This window comes from Etheostoma spectabile, unplaced genomic scaffold, assembly GCF_008692095.1.
Source record: "Etheostoma spectabile isolate EspeVRDwgs_2016 unplaced genomic scaffold, UIUC_Espe_1.0 scaffold00019064, whole genome shotgun sequence".
Lineage (NCBI taxonomy): Eukaryota > Metazoa > Chordata > Actinopteri > Perciformes > Percidae > Etheostoma > Etheostoma spectabile.
Window position 1 is genome coordinate 27,508 of NW_022604655.1, and position 16,078 is coordinate 43,585.

Here is a 16,078-nt window from a genome sequence, read left to right on the forward strand (position 1 = left end):
GCGAGGTTTAGAGGCAGGTGATCATCAGATCCCTGGAGGCATGCCCTCATCAGTCACCGGTGGAGTCCCTTTCTGATTCCTGGAGCCAAACTGTAGTCGAAGTTTCTTGAACAGCGAGGGAGGAATTTGGTTTGAAGATGAGACCTTGTATAAACAGAATAAAGACAGGCTGCAAACTGAATCAAAGTTTAGTCTCCGGTGAAAGTTGAATTGTTTTCTGCAGAGAACAATCAAAATGACAAGATCAGCTCTCGCAATGTACAAAGTTACAGAGTGACAACAGTTCTGTGTGAATACAATCAGTAATACACTTCTTTATATCCAGTGCCCCCAGAGGAAAACCAACCCTTGTTTGGAAACCAGTTTAATCTTAAACATAACAATTAGTGGACTTCAGGCAGACAGTTAGTTCCATTAAGTATTTCTGAATCTGCCCTCCTTGTGTCAAGTGTCTTGACCGGTCGTTCTATCTTAGCTGAAAAAGAACATCTTGTCTCTTGGATAGGCTATGGTCTCGACCTGGGACCTGCTATGATAAACACTGCTATAGACTGTTTCTGTTAGACTTTATGCCATTTGTCCTTGGAGGACAAATGCAAAGTCATAACAAATTCAGTTGTCTCCTACAAGGAGATCACACTGAGGAAAGATACAGAAGTCATATACTCTGAGAGGCATTATTCTTATTATGAATAATTAATATGAAAATCATTGGTTAAATGTAATTTTCCATTACAAGTTACTGTTTGAAAAAATGAAAGAATTGTTATTGACATAGAGGCAGATGAAGTGTTTATGACCCATCAATGATGACAAAAGGACACATCTGCTGTCAGGGGGTCTGATTTAAAGGAAATGGTACTCTTTAAAAGTGTTGGGATTCTAGCGATAAACTAAGGAGAAAGAATTTGGCTAAATGAACTAAAAACAAGTCCAGGAACTCAGTTCTTCAAATTTTACTCCTGAATTTGTCCAGTCCTGACCATTCCCTGACCGGGAATTGAACCCGACCCACGGCGGTGAGAGCGCCAAATCCTAGCCACTAGACCATCAGGGAGTCACATCTGTTAGATGACATCTTTGTAGATGTGAGTTTCCTTTTCACTTACTGGAATGACTCATATTGTTTTAGGCGAGGAATGGCGCCTGGCTAGAGCTTCAGAAGGCAGGACATGACAGATTACACATCTGTCACATAGTCAGTTTGTATTCTTAAACTATTGACATTATTGTCCTATTGTCCTATTCAGTTTTAATCTCAGATGACATCTAAGGCTAAGAAGCATCGTGCCATGGGGGACGATGAATGTCTGTCCCGGCTGAGGACGTTTGCCGCTACAGGGGTCTGTCCTACTGATGCTGGGAATAGACCAGCCCCGAGGCAAAAGAGATGGCATGAGCTCTATCTTAAGGTACAGCTTATTACATGTTTTTTTTTTAACAACTATCAACAATTAATTAATGTCATGTAACATTCTGGTGCATTTTAATTTTGGTTAATTACAGATAGAGAAGTGTCCACTCCAGCAGCGGGGGCAGATGTCTCTTTTTGGTGGAGCACAGGTCTGCACGTGTCCTTTCTGCTGGACAATACAATGTTCACTGCAAATCTTGTAACACAATATCTATGAAGTAACACAATATTGTTCATGAAGGCTCATCTGCAATTTGGAATACTGGGATGTGTCATTGGTTTGCTACCACTCTTAAAAACACTTCCCGTTGTTGGCAGAATTCCAACCTGCGCTGGGAGACCCCAATGGATTTCTAGTCCATCGCCTTAACCACTCGGCCACGACAACACTATATGCAGTGCTATACTTGTTTGCACAAATGTTCATAAACTTTTCAAGTGGTTAGTATTAGTTACCAGACACGGAAAAGGGCAAAGTGCAAATCGTAGTGCACTGCCTGTGTCTGTGGCTCCTCGTGGAGGCAGCTTGATTGATTGACATGCTCCAATATTTGTAGCATAACAGAGATCTAATATTTTATCAAATCGGGTTGGACAAGTAACCTTTTTGGTTACTTCTTGACAAATAAAGCAAGCAAAATCACTCAAAAATTAACTACCGAAATGGCTGGGAATCAAACCCAGGTGAACTGCTTGGAAGGCAGCTATGCTCACCACTATACCACCATCGCTGGACAATAGTCTCCATGTCTCCATATATTTGGGCTGACAGTTGAGAAACCTTCCCTTGTTAACTATGACGTGGATGACTGAGAACCTACTATATCATGACATGTTTAATTTACTTTATTATAATTTTTGAGAGAGGTCCTACTGATCATCTTTAGGCTCAGTCAGGATGGTCGAGGGGTCTAAGGCGCTGCGTTCAGGTTGCAGTCTCCACTACAGGCGTGGGTTCAAATCCCACTTCTGACAACTTGTGTTTTCATCTGGAACTAATGTCTGAGACGTGATATTGGTAATAAAGAACTTAGCAGTTCTTTGTAATTAAGAGCACATGAACGTGTTTTGTGAGCATCTTTATTGTCAACACATGTAAAGTTACCATGTGTTTGTACACAGTAGACATATCTACTGCTGTATTCACTGTCTGTGGCAAGTCTTTCAAAACCTGTTCTTGACTTGCTTTTTCCCACATCCTCTGAACGTTTAGCTAACTAAGTGACTTAAGTTGGCCAATAATTGTTGCTTTTTCATCTTCGTTGTGATTGTTGTGTGCCTTTAATATCATATTTTATCAATATTATGTGGATATTATGAAAGAAACTGTCAAGCAAACACTTGCAACACTTTCAAAGGTTCCATGGTGAAATGGTTAGCACTCTGGACTCTTAATCCAGTGATCTGAGTTCATATCTCGGTGTACCCTGGTTTTAAGCCACAGGACAGGTGGAAAAGATCAACCTTTCAACTTTCCATATCTAGTTTAAAGTAAGCTTATAGGTTTAATGTCCATGGCCATTTAAACAGTTTGTTGGTGGGGGCATGTTGAGGAGTTACCTGGTTGTTAATGTAACTTGAAGGAGCTCCAAATTTGACAGTATTGACTGGAAGTGATAGGCTTTGAGTTACATGGGGGATACACACTTTGCATTCAGTCTCGTAATCACCATAAAAATTAGGTATCACTGAAATTTGAACTTGTGTTGCTGCAGTCAGAGTAGACAGTGTTCATCCTGAATGGGCCAGTATAGTGCATCAGAACTGCTTGTTGAATGGTCTATTAGCTTTGGAACCCCCTTTTCCCCACAGCTTTCAATTATCAGATATGGGTGGGGGAGTGGGCACTGTGTCCAACCCTTTCTGTGTAAAAAATGTACGCCCATATATTTGGGCTGACAGTTGAGAAACCTTCCCTTGTTAACTATGACATGGATGACTGAGAACCTACTATATCATGACATGTTTAATTCACTATATTATAATTTTTGACACAGGTCCTAATGCCCACCAGTTGGATCAGTCAGGATGGCCGAGCGGTCCAAGGCGCTGCGTTCAGGTCGCAGTCTCCACTGGAGGCGTGGGTTCAAATCCCACTTCTGACAACTAGCATTTTCATCTGGAACTAATGTCTGAGACATGATATTGGGACTAAAGAATTTAGCAGTTTGTGTTTGTAAGTACAAAAGGCTTGGCCAAACAGCAAGCCCAACAAAAGTCTTAGCTAAAGTCATTGTAGGACAGGCTTGAGCTATTGGTAGGCCCCGCTCACACAGAAAAATTTAAAAGTATGTAGTCCAGTGATTTATAAGTATCCAAGAGCCGCTTCTTATAGTTTCTCTCAGAGGAAAAGCAAGATTATCAGCAAAATATGCAAGCTGAGGCAGGAGCAAGCAGCAAAGCATCTGCACTGTAAGAAGCAGGAAGCAAGTCAATATTCAATTGGATTATTAATACCAGACACGGGCAAAGGGCAAATCGTAGCGCGCTGACTGTGTCTGTGGATTCCTTTGGAGGCAGCTTAATTGATTGATATGCTGATTTGTTTGTACCATAACAGAGATCTAATGTTTTATCAAATCGGGTTAGGCAAGTAACCTTTCTGGTTACTTCATGACAAATAAAGCAAGTAACATCACTCAAGAAAGGGATTCAAACCCAGGCCAACTGCTTGGAAGGTAGCTATGCTCACCACTGTGCCGCCATCGCTGAACATTACAACGCTCACTGCAAGTCTTGTAACACATCTGGGCATTTAGACTGAAATTAAATGTTATGAGATGCATTGGTGGAGACAGGTGGCTTCCAGTACCTATGAGATAATACAATATTGTTCATGAAGGCACAACTGCGATTTGGTATAATGTGATGTGTCATTGGTTTGCTACCATCTTCTGTGTTGTGATATAGAAGCAGTGGAAGAGGTTCCTTACACAGACTTTCCATCTTAATACTGAATGCAGCCATTTCCACTCAACTCCACCTTCTTTTTGATCAACTTTCAGTGGTCTTGTCTATTGTAAGTAATGAATGGCTTCATGAATAGACAACCATCATCCTAATGTATGCCATTAACAGTCTATGAGTGGTCAATTAGAGTCCAATAACTTTCTTTGGTGCAACTCCTTTTTCCTCCAGATAGAGCTCATTCAGCAATAGAAAGTACCAGTTAGTGCTGAATATCTATTCATCTATTGAGATGATCTGAATGTGATTACAATGACATCCGTCTTCATTTAGTCTGTAGCATTGTCATGTTCAACTGCCCCAACAAGTAGCACTTACTGAATTCAACAAGCAAGTCAATGCTTAAGTTAGAGTAATAGGAATGACTCAGAAAACATTTTAGCATTGTTCAACCAGTAATAGAGAATATCATTTTTAAACATTTCTTTATGGAGGAAATCCTGGACTTCAGGTCAGAAAAACTACCCCAACAAGTAGTACTTACTGCATACATAACTCAAGTCAGTGCTTGTGTTTGGGTGGTTCTGCTGCCAGATGATTTCATTTTACTAGTGGTGGGAAGAATTGGGAAATAGCCTGTCCTTGCTTCCCTGAGGGAAAAGGAAGCAGCAGCATGGGGGAGGGTACAGATTGTGGTGGTGAGTGAGAGGGTGGGGGGGGGGGCATGCCATGAACAGATTTAAGTATGTGGGGGGGGTGATAGGGGTTGGGCAGGCCATTGCAGCAGAAGCAGGTCAATCAAAGCTATTGTAGAACTGGTTGAGTTTGTTTGTTGCCCCCCCCCCCCCCCACGCCCCCTCCAGGAAGACCAGGACTAGGTGGACACCAACACCGAGCTCATTATCAGACCTCTGATCTATCTCTGCCTGCTTTCAACAGAATCCAGAGTTAGTCCAGCTGCCTTAGTGGAGATCTGCTGGATTTCAGTACAATAGAGGAATGGAGGAGGACCAGGACCTAGAGCAGTGGACCAACCAGGTCCCCAGAGGACCAGCAGCAGGCCCGGTCTCTGGTACCAGCCATGTTCAGGTCAGTGTTCAGGACACAACAACCAGTCTAAACTAGGAGGCCTATTCACAAGACCTAGATAGTGGATTAGGCCGGGGTTTTCCAGGGTTTCTGGATGTATAAACAAGGCTAACAGCTAGCCTGCTCCTGACCAGGCTAACAGCCAGGCTAACAGCTAGCCTGCTCCTGACCAGGCTAACAGCCTTTGTTCACTCAGCAGTGCTTTTACCTTCTTAATGTTATTATTAGCCTGCATTAATATACAACAGGAGCATTCTGCTGTTCAGTTAAGTCCTGATATTGTTTTAACATTGTGATCATTATTTAAATAAATATCCATGTGACAGTCATCAGTGCTGTTACTTTGCATCAATGAAGACTAATAAACTGCCGGTTATATTGTTGTTAGAAGTCTGGTGAATATAGTATGACAGTTGTTGAGATCAAAAGAAAAGACTGATACAGTTCTAATTGAGTCAGTGATGAAGGACAATATATAACATCCTCTACACGTGTTTCTACAACGGTTCTAACAGCAGCAGACTGGCCATAGAACAGCACATCTCTTTACATCAATTATTTCTTTTTGTATTCATGAGAATAACAGTATATCCCTTTTCCATGTGCATTGTATTTGCCATTCTTAACACACAGTGTGCGTTCTGACCAATAAACCGGTACTATAATTTGGGATAATTCTACCATTATAATGTTCAATCCTCCTTATTTATAGTCTTAGTTCACTGGACCAGTAACTATATAGTGGAGACTACTGTACACTCATGAAACAACAGGACAAGGACACCTCAAGGGTTTTTGTTTATATTATGATATCACAGTGGCGGCTGGTGAAAAATATTCTCGGTGGGGCAGTTTGTGCTGGGAGGGGGGGGTTTGGGGTTCCTTTTTGAATTTTGTAGACGTGATTTTCCGCATTCTGGTGCATTGTACGGTGACCAGCTGAAGATCCCACATCATTCACAATGATCAATTCATGTGTTGGTAAATTGTAATGTATCAAACATATCAACTCATTTGTTATTTCATGTAGGCCAATAAAGTAAAAACGAGACATTATAAGCTGTTAGTGCAGTTTTAAAACAGGTAGTTAGTCCTACACTTAGACTAGGCAACACAGGCTCTGATTTCTTCATTTAATGATCATAAATGCATATTGTGTTGAGATGTTTCTTTTGTTGTAGACATGATTATAGAATATCAGCAGTTAAAGTTATATTTGGCCACTATGCAAAAGAAACTGTGTGCAGTCAATTGAGGAAGTGGTTTAATGGGAGGCCACTGATACATAGAAGGTTATGGTTGCTAGAAGTCACCCCCCCCCCCCCCCCGTGAGGTTATGGTAAAGGTTTGAGGGAGAGAAGAGGGCGTGGTGCCATACAAGACGTTAAAGTTGAAGTGTACCATGATGATTGTGTGGTAATGCGTGAGACAGACTTCTGCCTTCCTGGGTTGAGGGGAGAAGGCGCTTCAATGGTTTATATACATTATTACATTATGCTATTATATTTAGCTGTTTTTTACAGTCATGTATACAGTGGACATTTAGTTGATCAATTTCATTGTTTTTATAGTTTCTAGATTTCAGAGTCCAAGAGAGAGACTAGAGGAAGAGTTAGAGGGAGGTATGTAGGCTATGCATCATATTCTAGCATTGTAGATAAGATTTTTTTATTTGATCTTAATAGTAATTTCCTGAGTAACATTATCTTCTGCCAACTTTTAAAGTGCTCATATTATATTTGTAGACTGCTTACTCATTCAGGTGGTCCACCATCATCTGCCAATCTTTCTTGTTTCATTACAGCATTGCAGTCGTTTCATTAAAGTTTGCCTGAAAGATTTTGAATATTTCAGAGCATGAAGAGTGCATTTGCTTTCATTAAAACATGTCAGAAATATTTTCCTTCATTTTGTCATAAATTATTGAATGAAGAGTTAAAATTTTGAGTAAGAGAAAATCCAGGGTTTAAAGAAGGTTGTTCACTAACTCTCTCTGTTTGTCTGTTGCTATAGAAACGGAGAGGAGAGGGACCCAAACGTCACCACTGTCAGCACTGTGAGAAATCCTTCTCAACATCTGGATATTTAAAGAGTCATCTGAGAGTTCACACTGGAGAGAAGCCGTACAGCTGTGATCAATGTGGGTCAGCTTTCACACAGCAGGGAAACCTAAAAAGACATCGACGCATACACACTGGAGAGAAACCGTACAGCTGTGATCAATGTGGGGCAGCTTTCACACAACAGTGTTACCTAAAAACACATCAACGCAGTCACGCTGGAGAGAAGCCGTACAGCTGTGATCAATGTGGGGCAGCTTTCACACAGCAGGGACACCTAAAAACACATCGACGCATACACACTGGAGAGAAACCTTACAGTTGTGATCAATGTGGGGCAGCTTTCACAGTGCAGAATAAACTAAAAATACATCAGCGCATTCACACTGGAGAGAAGCCGTACAGCTGTGATCAATGTGGGGCAGCTTTTGCAGTGCAGACTAACCTAAAAACACATCAACGCCTTCACACCGGAGAGAAGCCGTACAGCTGTGATCAATGTGGGGCAGCTTTCACACAGCAGGGACAACTAAAAAGACATCAACGCATACACACTGAAGAGAAGCCTTACAGTTGTGATCAATGTGGGGCAGCTTTCACACAACAGAGTACCCTAAAAATACATCAACGCATTCACACTGGAGAGAAGCCGTACAACTGTGATCAATGTGGTGCAGCTTTCACACAACAGAGTAGCCTAAAAATACATCAACGCATTCACACTGGAGAGAAGCCGTACAGTTGTGATCAATGTGGGAAAAGGTTTTCTCTGAGGGGTAACCTTGAAAGCCACTGGCGTGTTCACACTGGAGAAAAGCCGTACTGGTGTGATCAATGTGGGAAAAGGTTTTCTCACAGTATTAGCCTTAAAAATCACCAGCTCATTCACTCTGCCTCGTTGTGAACATGTTTCAGAGCCAAGCTGTTTCCTCCTCCGCCTCATGCCCTGATAGGTGTGTTCTTGTATTCTGATCTTCTCTCCTCATTGAAGGCTGACCAGCAGTAACGACCATTTAAGATTAGGAAATATAACGTGTTTGCATTAAAACGCTACCAAAGGAAACACATTCTTCTGCTTTGATTTAGGCAGACTCTGCCTTCTACTGTTTGTTACCGACATTCTCATAAATTCTTACTTTTTTACCATAAAGTCCAAAACTGAAAAAGCAAACCATCCTAGTGAGAGTGATAAATACCGATTAACATGCTGGGGAAAAAAGAACATAAGGACTCCGGGGAATGACTCCCCAGAGCTAGGTTAGTAACAGGCATTTCTGGGACATGGATGCACATAAATGAAAAGATGGAAAGATAGAGGAGAGAGGAGCTCAGTGTATCAAAATAAGTCCCCAGCTGTCTAAAACTATTACAACAAAACCAAGAGAGACGAGGTAAAGAGAGCTCCAGCCCGGTCGGGCTAGAACTCTCCCCAACCGGATCGGGCTGTATGCCAAGTCTCCCTTTAGTTCTATTATATTCTTGATTATATGTTAGATAAATCTGAAAACGATGTGACTAACTACTACTCCCTAACAATATTCAATTCTATGCCCTAACTATAAGCTTTATCAAAAAGGAAAGTCTTAAGCCTACTCTTAAATGTGGAGACGGTGTCTGCCTCCCGGACCCAAACTGGAACCTGGTTCCACAGGAGAGGAGCCTGATAGCTGAACGCTCTGGCTCCCGTTCTACTTTTAGAGACTCTAGGAACCACCAGTAACCCTGCATTCTGGGAGCGTAGTGCTCTCGTAGGGTTGTAAGGTACTATGAGCTCTTTAAGATAAGATGGAGCCTGACCATGAAGAGCTTTGTAGATGAGAAGAAGGATTTTAAATTCTATTCTAAATTTTACAGGAAGCCAATGCAGAGAAGCTAAAACAGGAGAAACGTGATCTCTTTTCCTGGTTCCCGTCAGAACACGTGCTGCAGCATTCTGGATCAGCTGAAGAGTCCTTATGGACTTTTCAGAGCAGCCTGATAACAAAGAATTGCAGTAATCCAACCTAGAAGTAACAAATGCATGGACTAGTTTTTCTGCATAATTTAGACAGTATATTCCTGATTTTTGCAATATTACGTAGGTGAAAAAAGGCGATCCTTGAAATTTGCTTTAAGTGGGAATTAAAGGACATGTCCTGATCAAAGATGACTCCAAGATTCTTCACAGTGGTGCTGGAGGCCAGGGTGATGCCATCCAGAGTAACTATATCTTTGGATAATGCGTCACAAAGGTGCTTGGGTCCGAGAACAATAACTTCAGTTTTATCTGAGTTTAACATTAGAAAATTACAGGTCATCCAGGTTTTAATATCCTGAAGGCACGTTTGAAGTTTAGCTAACTGATTAGTTTCATCTGGCTTGATTGATAGATATAACTGAGTATCATCTGCATAACAATGAAAGTTTATGGAGTGTTTCCTAATAATACTGCCTAAAGGAAGCATATATAAAGTGAACAGGATTGGACCGAGCACAGATCCTTGTGGGACTCCATGACTAACCTTGGCGTGCATAGAGGATTCATTGTTAACATTAACAAACTGAGATCGATCTGATAAATAAGACTTAAACCAGCTTAGAGCAGTCCCTTTATGCCAATTAAATGTTCCAATCTCTGTAATAAGATATAATGGTCAATGGTATCAAATGCAGCGCTAAGATCTAATAACACAAGTACAGAGATAAGTCCTTTGTCTGAAGCAATTAGGAGGTCATTAGTAATTTTCACAAGTGCTGTCTCTGTGCTATGATGAACTCTAAATCCTGACTGAAAATCCTCAAATAAGCTGTTGCTATGCAGAAAGTCGCACAGCTGTTTGGCGACTGCTTTCTCAAGAATCTTAGAGAGAAATGGAAGGTTGGATATAGGTCTATAGTTGGCTAAAACATCTGGATCAAGGTTTGGCTTTTTCAGAAGAGGTTTAATTACAGCAACTTTAAAGTGCTGTGGGACATAGCGTGTTAATAAAGACAGATTGGTTATATCTAGTAGAGAAGTGTTGACTAAGGGTAGAACTTCTTTAAGTAGCCTGGTCGGGATGGGGTCTAAGAAGCAGGTTGATGGTTTAGATGAAGAAATAATTTAATTAAATTGATAAAGATCAAGTGAAGCAAAGCAGTCTAAACATGTATCTGGTTTTACAGCTGTTTCTAAGGTTCCTGAGTTTAGAGATAAGCCAGTTAAAGGCAGGTCTGGGTAAATTTTGCTTCTAATAGTTATAATTTTATCGTTGAAGAACCTCATAAAGTCGTTACTACTAAGAGCTATGGGAATACTTGGCTCAGTAGAGCTGTGACCTTCCGTTAGCCTGGCTACAGTGCTGAAAAGAAACCTGCGGTTGTTCCTATTTTCCTCTATTAATGACGAGTAGTACTCTGCTCTGGCATTACGGAGGGCCTTCCTATACGTTTTAAGACTATCTTGCCAGATTAAACGAGAATTTTCCAGTTTGGTGGAACGCCAAATCTTCTCAAGTTTCCGCGATATTTGCTTTAATGTGCGAGTTTCAATGTTATACCACGGAGCTAACCGTCTTTGTTTTATTATCTTCATTTTTAGAGGGGCAACAGAGTCAAGAGTCATTCGTAGCGAGCCTGCTGCACTATCAACAAAATGATCGATTTGGGAGGGACTAATAGCATAGGAGTCCTCCGTTACTTTGTGACTTGGTAATGAATTAAATGCTAACGGAATCACATCCTTAAATTTAGCTACAGCACTATCAGATAGACATCTTGTAGAGAAGGTTTTGCCTACTGGCGTATAGTTCAGCAGTATAAACTCAAAAGTTATCAAACAGTGGTCAGATAGGAAGGGATTCTGTGGGAACACTATTAAATGTTCAATTTCAAAACCATACACCAGAACAAGATCGAGGGTGTGGTTAAAATGACTCATGTTTAACCTGTGTTACACTTTGAAACTAAATAAACAGACACATAGTTAACAGAGATTGTTTCGTGGTTATTGTAAATAGGTAATGTTTGCGACGTATGCTTGTATTACATCAAGCGACCTGCATACCAATGACCGTAAAGATTAATATGTACCTGGTTTGCAGAACTGTACCTTCTAATAGACATAAGGCCACTTGGCTTATCTTTGGGCTATCACTATTGGTTTCGGTTAACAGCCGACTGCGCTAAACTATTGCGCCACAGAGACTGCGCCTGTCTGATGTTTTGTGTGCGGGGGCTTGGTCTTTAAGCCACAAGCATTTGCTTTATGGGTTTTTGAGGTTGCGTTGCACATGTATGCTTATCAGGCTATTTTCCTGTTACTCAGAAATTGGGGAAGCTGACTCATGCAGAAATGTAGAAGCTGGACGTGCATTGTATTGTTCTAACATGTCAATTGGATTCTGACTTTGAATTCAAATATTTGGCATCCAAGAAAATTTCGGAACTGATAATGTATCAGTCATTTTGCTGGTGGTTTCTTGGTCACAGCAACAAGCTTTATCATTGACGTACAGTTGCACGCCAAGTATCACGAAACTGTTGGGTGGGGCCTTATGTATTTGCTTGTATTACATCAAGTGACCTGCATACCAATGAACTCAAAGATTAATATGTACATGGTTTGCAGAACTGTACCTTCTGATAGACATAAGGCCACTTGGGTTATCTTTGGGCTGCTCTGTGGTCTTCTGCAGAAGGATAAATCCCAGAGTTGGCTCACTCCAGGTTATTTAAGCAACAAACGTCCCTGGGTGGACTTGAACCACCATCCTTTCGGTTAACAGCCGACTGCGCTGACCTATTGCGCCACAGAGACTGCGCCTGGCTGATGTTTTACGAGCGGGACCTCAATCTTTAAGCTACAAGCATTTGCTTTATGGCTTTTTGAGGTTGCACTGCACATGTACACTCACCTAAAGGATTATTAGGAACACCATACTAATACTGGGTTTGACCCCCTTTTGCCTTCAGAACTGCCCTAATTCTACGTGGCATTGATTCAACAAGGTGCTGAAAGCATTCTTTAGAAATGTTGGCCCATATTGATAGGATGGAGATTTGTGGGATGCACATCCAGGGCACGAAGCTCCCGTTCCACCACATCCCAAAGATGTTCTATTCGGTTGAGATCTGGTGACTGTGGCGGCCATTTTAGTACAGAGAACTCATTGTCATGTTCAAGAAACCAATTTGAAATGATTCCAGCTTTGTGACATGGTGCATTATCCTGCTGGAAGTAGCCATCAGAGGACGGGTACATGGTGGCCATAAAGGGATGGAGATGCAGATCCAGGGCACGAAGCTCCAGTTCCAACACATCCCAAAGATGCTCTATTGGGTTAAGATCTGGTGACTGGGGGGGCCATTTTAGTACAGTGAACTCGTCATGTCAAGAAAACCAATTTGTGACATGGTGCATTATCCTGCTGGAAATAGCCATCAGAGGATGGGTACATGGAGGCCTTAAAGGGATGGACATGGTCAGAAACAATGCTCAGGTAGGCCGTGGCATTTAAACGATGCCCAATTGGCACTAAGGGTCCTAAAGAATGCCAAGAAAACATCCCCCACAACATTACACCACCACCACCAGCCTGCACAGTGGTAACAAGGCATGATGGATCCATGTTCTCATTTGGTTTACGCCAAATTCTGACTCTACCATCTGAATGTCTCAACAGAAATTGAGACTCATCAGACCAGGCAACATTTTTCCACTCTTCAACTGTCCAATTTTGGTGAGCTCTTGCAAATTGTATCCTCTGTTTTCTATTTGTAGTGGAGATGAGAGGTTCCCGGTAGGGTCTTCTGGTGTCGTAGCCCATCAGCCACAAGGTTGTGCGTGTTGAGGCTTCACAAATGCTTTGCTGCATACCTCGGGTGTAACGAGTGGTTATTACCGTCAAAGTTGCTCTTCTATCAGCTTGAATCAGTCGGCCCATTCTCCTCTGACCTCTAGCATCAACCAACTTGACCAGGACCACACCCCTAAATGCATTGAAGCAACTGCCATGTGATTGGTTGATTAGAGAATTGCATTAATGAGAAATTGAAGAAGTGTTCCTAATAATCCTTAAGGTGAGTGTAAATCATAGTAGAAAAGTAACACACCAGTTGCCTTTCTGCTGGACCATACAACGTTCACTGCAAATCTTGTAACATTGACTGAAAGTAAATGGTGGTTTCCAGTATCTCTGAGGTAACACAATATTGTTCATGAAGGCACATCAATGCAATTTGGTGTACTGCGATGTGTCATTGGCTTTTCTACCACTCTCAAAGAATGCCTTTCGTTGTCGGCAGGATTCAAACCTGCGAGGGGAGACCCCAATGGATTTCTAGCCCATCACCTTAACCACTCGGCCACAACAACCTGAAAACCAGGGCAACACCTGCATGCACAAAAGTTCATAAACTTTTCGATTGGTTTCTAGTAGTTACCAGACACGGGCAAAGTGCAAATTGCAGTACACTGCCTGTGTCTGTGGATCCTCGTGGAGGTAGCTTGATTGATTGATATGCTCCCTTATTTGTTCCATAACAGAGATCTAATGTTTTATCAAATCGGGTTGGGCGAGTTACTTTCTGGTTACTTCTTGACAAATAAAGCAAGTAACCAGTGTGTATAGTAAGGACGGGACGCTGTTGACCTCAACTGAGGAGGTAATAGGGCAGTGGAAGGAGCCTTTTGAGGAACTCCTAAATCCAGCTGACACATCTTCTAAGGTAGACGTAGAGCTTGAGGATGATGGGAGATTGTTAGAGAACACCACAGTCTACTCCGAGGTGGTGGAAAGGAGGGTTTAGCCGATCGTTGAACCTCAAGTTTAAGCATAACAACCTCAGCAAGGAGTAGACTATTATGATTTTAGATACTTCACCAAGCAATGTCATAACAATTCAGCACAAGTGATACAACTGCAACCTTTGTGACATTTGCAAATGGCAGTGGTGGGATATGAACCCATGCCTCAAGAGAGACTGGAGCCTTAATCCAGCGCCTTAGACCACTCGGCCACACTACCTGCACAAGCAAGAACTGTAACTAACGGTATGCTTTTTAACTTTATTGAAAAATGCCAATACTTTATTAAAAAATGTTATCACACTTTGTCATTTTTTTCTGGCATTGTTGATTTTAGAATATTGTATGCAGCATAAAGTGAGTAGGTTTAGGTTTTACCTAGAACATCTTCTTTTGCATATTCACGGTAAAGAGCCATTGCTCCTCCAACTGCCAACTATTGTTCCAGAGACAATAGAATATACCGTTTTAGATTGCAAGGTAACTGTCCAAGACCAAAGACTTTACTGAAATACCTCAAGTGTTCAAAACACGCCTTCATACACCTTCTCCAGATCCACAAAACACATGGAGACTGGTTGGGCATACTCCCAGGCTCCCTCTAAGATCCTTGCAAGAGTGAAGATCTGATCCGTTGTTCCACAACCAGAATGGTCAAATTATCGTGTCCACCACGATAAGGTGATGGTTCCCCGGAGAGGATCATTATAATATTATAATTTTAAAAAAACTCAATCCCAACAAACTACAAAATAATATTAAAATGGACTGAACCGTGTAACAAACAAGGTCAAATATTGTGAGACCAAATTCCCATCAAACACACCTAAAATCCTATCAATTGTAGTTTGATCTAGGTCTGTGGTTCCCAAAGTGGGGTCTGGGAAACCAAAGGTGTCCCTGAGGGGGTCTATGGAGTCCCCAGCAAAAGGGAGTATGACTATTTTCACTATAATCCAATCCATTAGTTACACCATGATCAGAATGTATTACTATTTTAATCATGGATTTAATTTACCTATTCTGTCAAATGGGGTCCCCTGGCCAAATGAGTGTCAGTTTGGGTGTCCTGTACTGGATGTGAAAAAGTTTGGAAACCACAGTTCTAGGTTATGGTATCAATGGCCCAAGTTTAATTGGCGTCCAATCAGCCTAAAAAAGCGATGTTTAATATTCTAACACGTGCTTTAACATTTACTGTGTGGGAAATAGATTTTTTTTATGAACAGTTGAGACTAATCCACACCCACAATGTGAGTTTAAAAGCCCCCCCTTAAAAGGTATGTAACAGCATTTTTTTGTGAGGATAACTTACAAAATTATAAATTAAAACTCTGTTTTGATTTCAATAAGTTATTTTTAAACTTAAACTTAACTTTAAACAAACTAAATGTATTATATTTGGAAATAATACTACAAATCCAGATGTTAATTAGTAATTGATAAAAAAAAATCAAAAGAGTCTAGGAATTACATTTCTGGGGTTGAACTTGAATCCTAACTGTTCTGGAAGCCCTTATTAAATATCTGTGCATGAAGATGGCCAGGAGTTTTAGTATGTTGAACACAACTACAACTACATATTGACCCAAAATACATTACATACTCTGTACTGCACACTTTTTACCATATTTGTTAATTGTGGTGGGAGTTTGGGGAAATACTGTACCTAGAAAAGTAACTTACAAAATATTTACACGTTGCAAAAAAGAGCAATCAGGATAATAATCACTTACATGAGCTAATCATCTGTTTTAATTCACATTTGTTGATATTTATGGACATTGTTACATTCAAAACTGCACAATTTATGTTTAAAGTTAAAAAATAATTGATCATGTA

The 16,078-nt window shown here is 41.0% G+C and overlaps 1 protein-coding gene and 2 non-coding genes across 3 annotated transcripts; 2 read left to right on the plus strand and 1 right to left on the minus strand.

The window, feature by feature from the left end:
• Window positions 1-3,436: 3,436 nt before the first annotated feature.
• Window positions 3,437-3,519, plus strand: trnal-cag (transfer RNA leucine (anticodon CAG)). Its single transcript has one exon. It is a non-coding gene; the product is annotated as a tRNA-Leu (tRNA).
• Window positions 3,520-5,320: 1,801 nt separating this feature from the next.
• On the plus strand, window positions 5,321-8,246 carry LOC116683722 (zinc finger protein 431-like; the record flags this gene model as incomplete). The annotated part of the gene is made up of 4 exons (XM_032509976.1): window positions 5,321-5,393; window positions 7,428-7,790; window positions 7,905-8,016; window positions 8,185-8,246. Coding segments are annotated over exons 1-4 (610 nt in total), but the record flags the coding sequence as incomplete, so codon positions are not given.
• Window positions 8,247-12,173: 3,927 nt separating this feature from the next.
• trnan-guu (transfer RNA asparagine (anticodon GUU)) lies at window positions 12,174-12,247 on the minus strand. Its single transcript has one exon. It is a non-coding gene; the product is annotated as a tRNA-Asn (tRNA).
• Window positions 12,248-16,078: the final 3,831 nt, after the last annotated feature.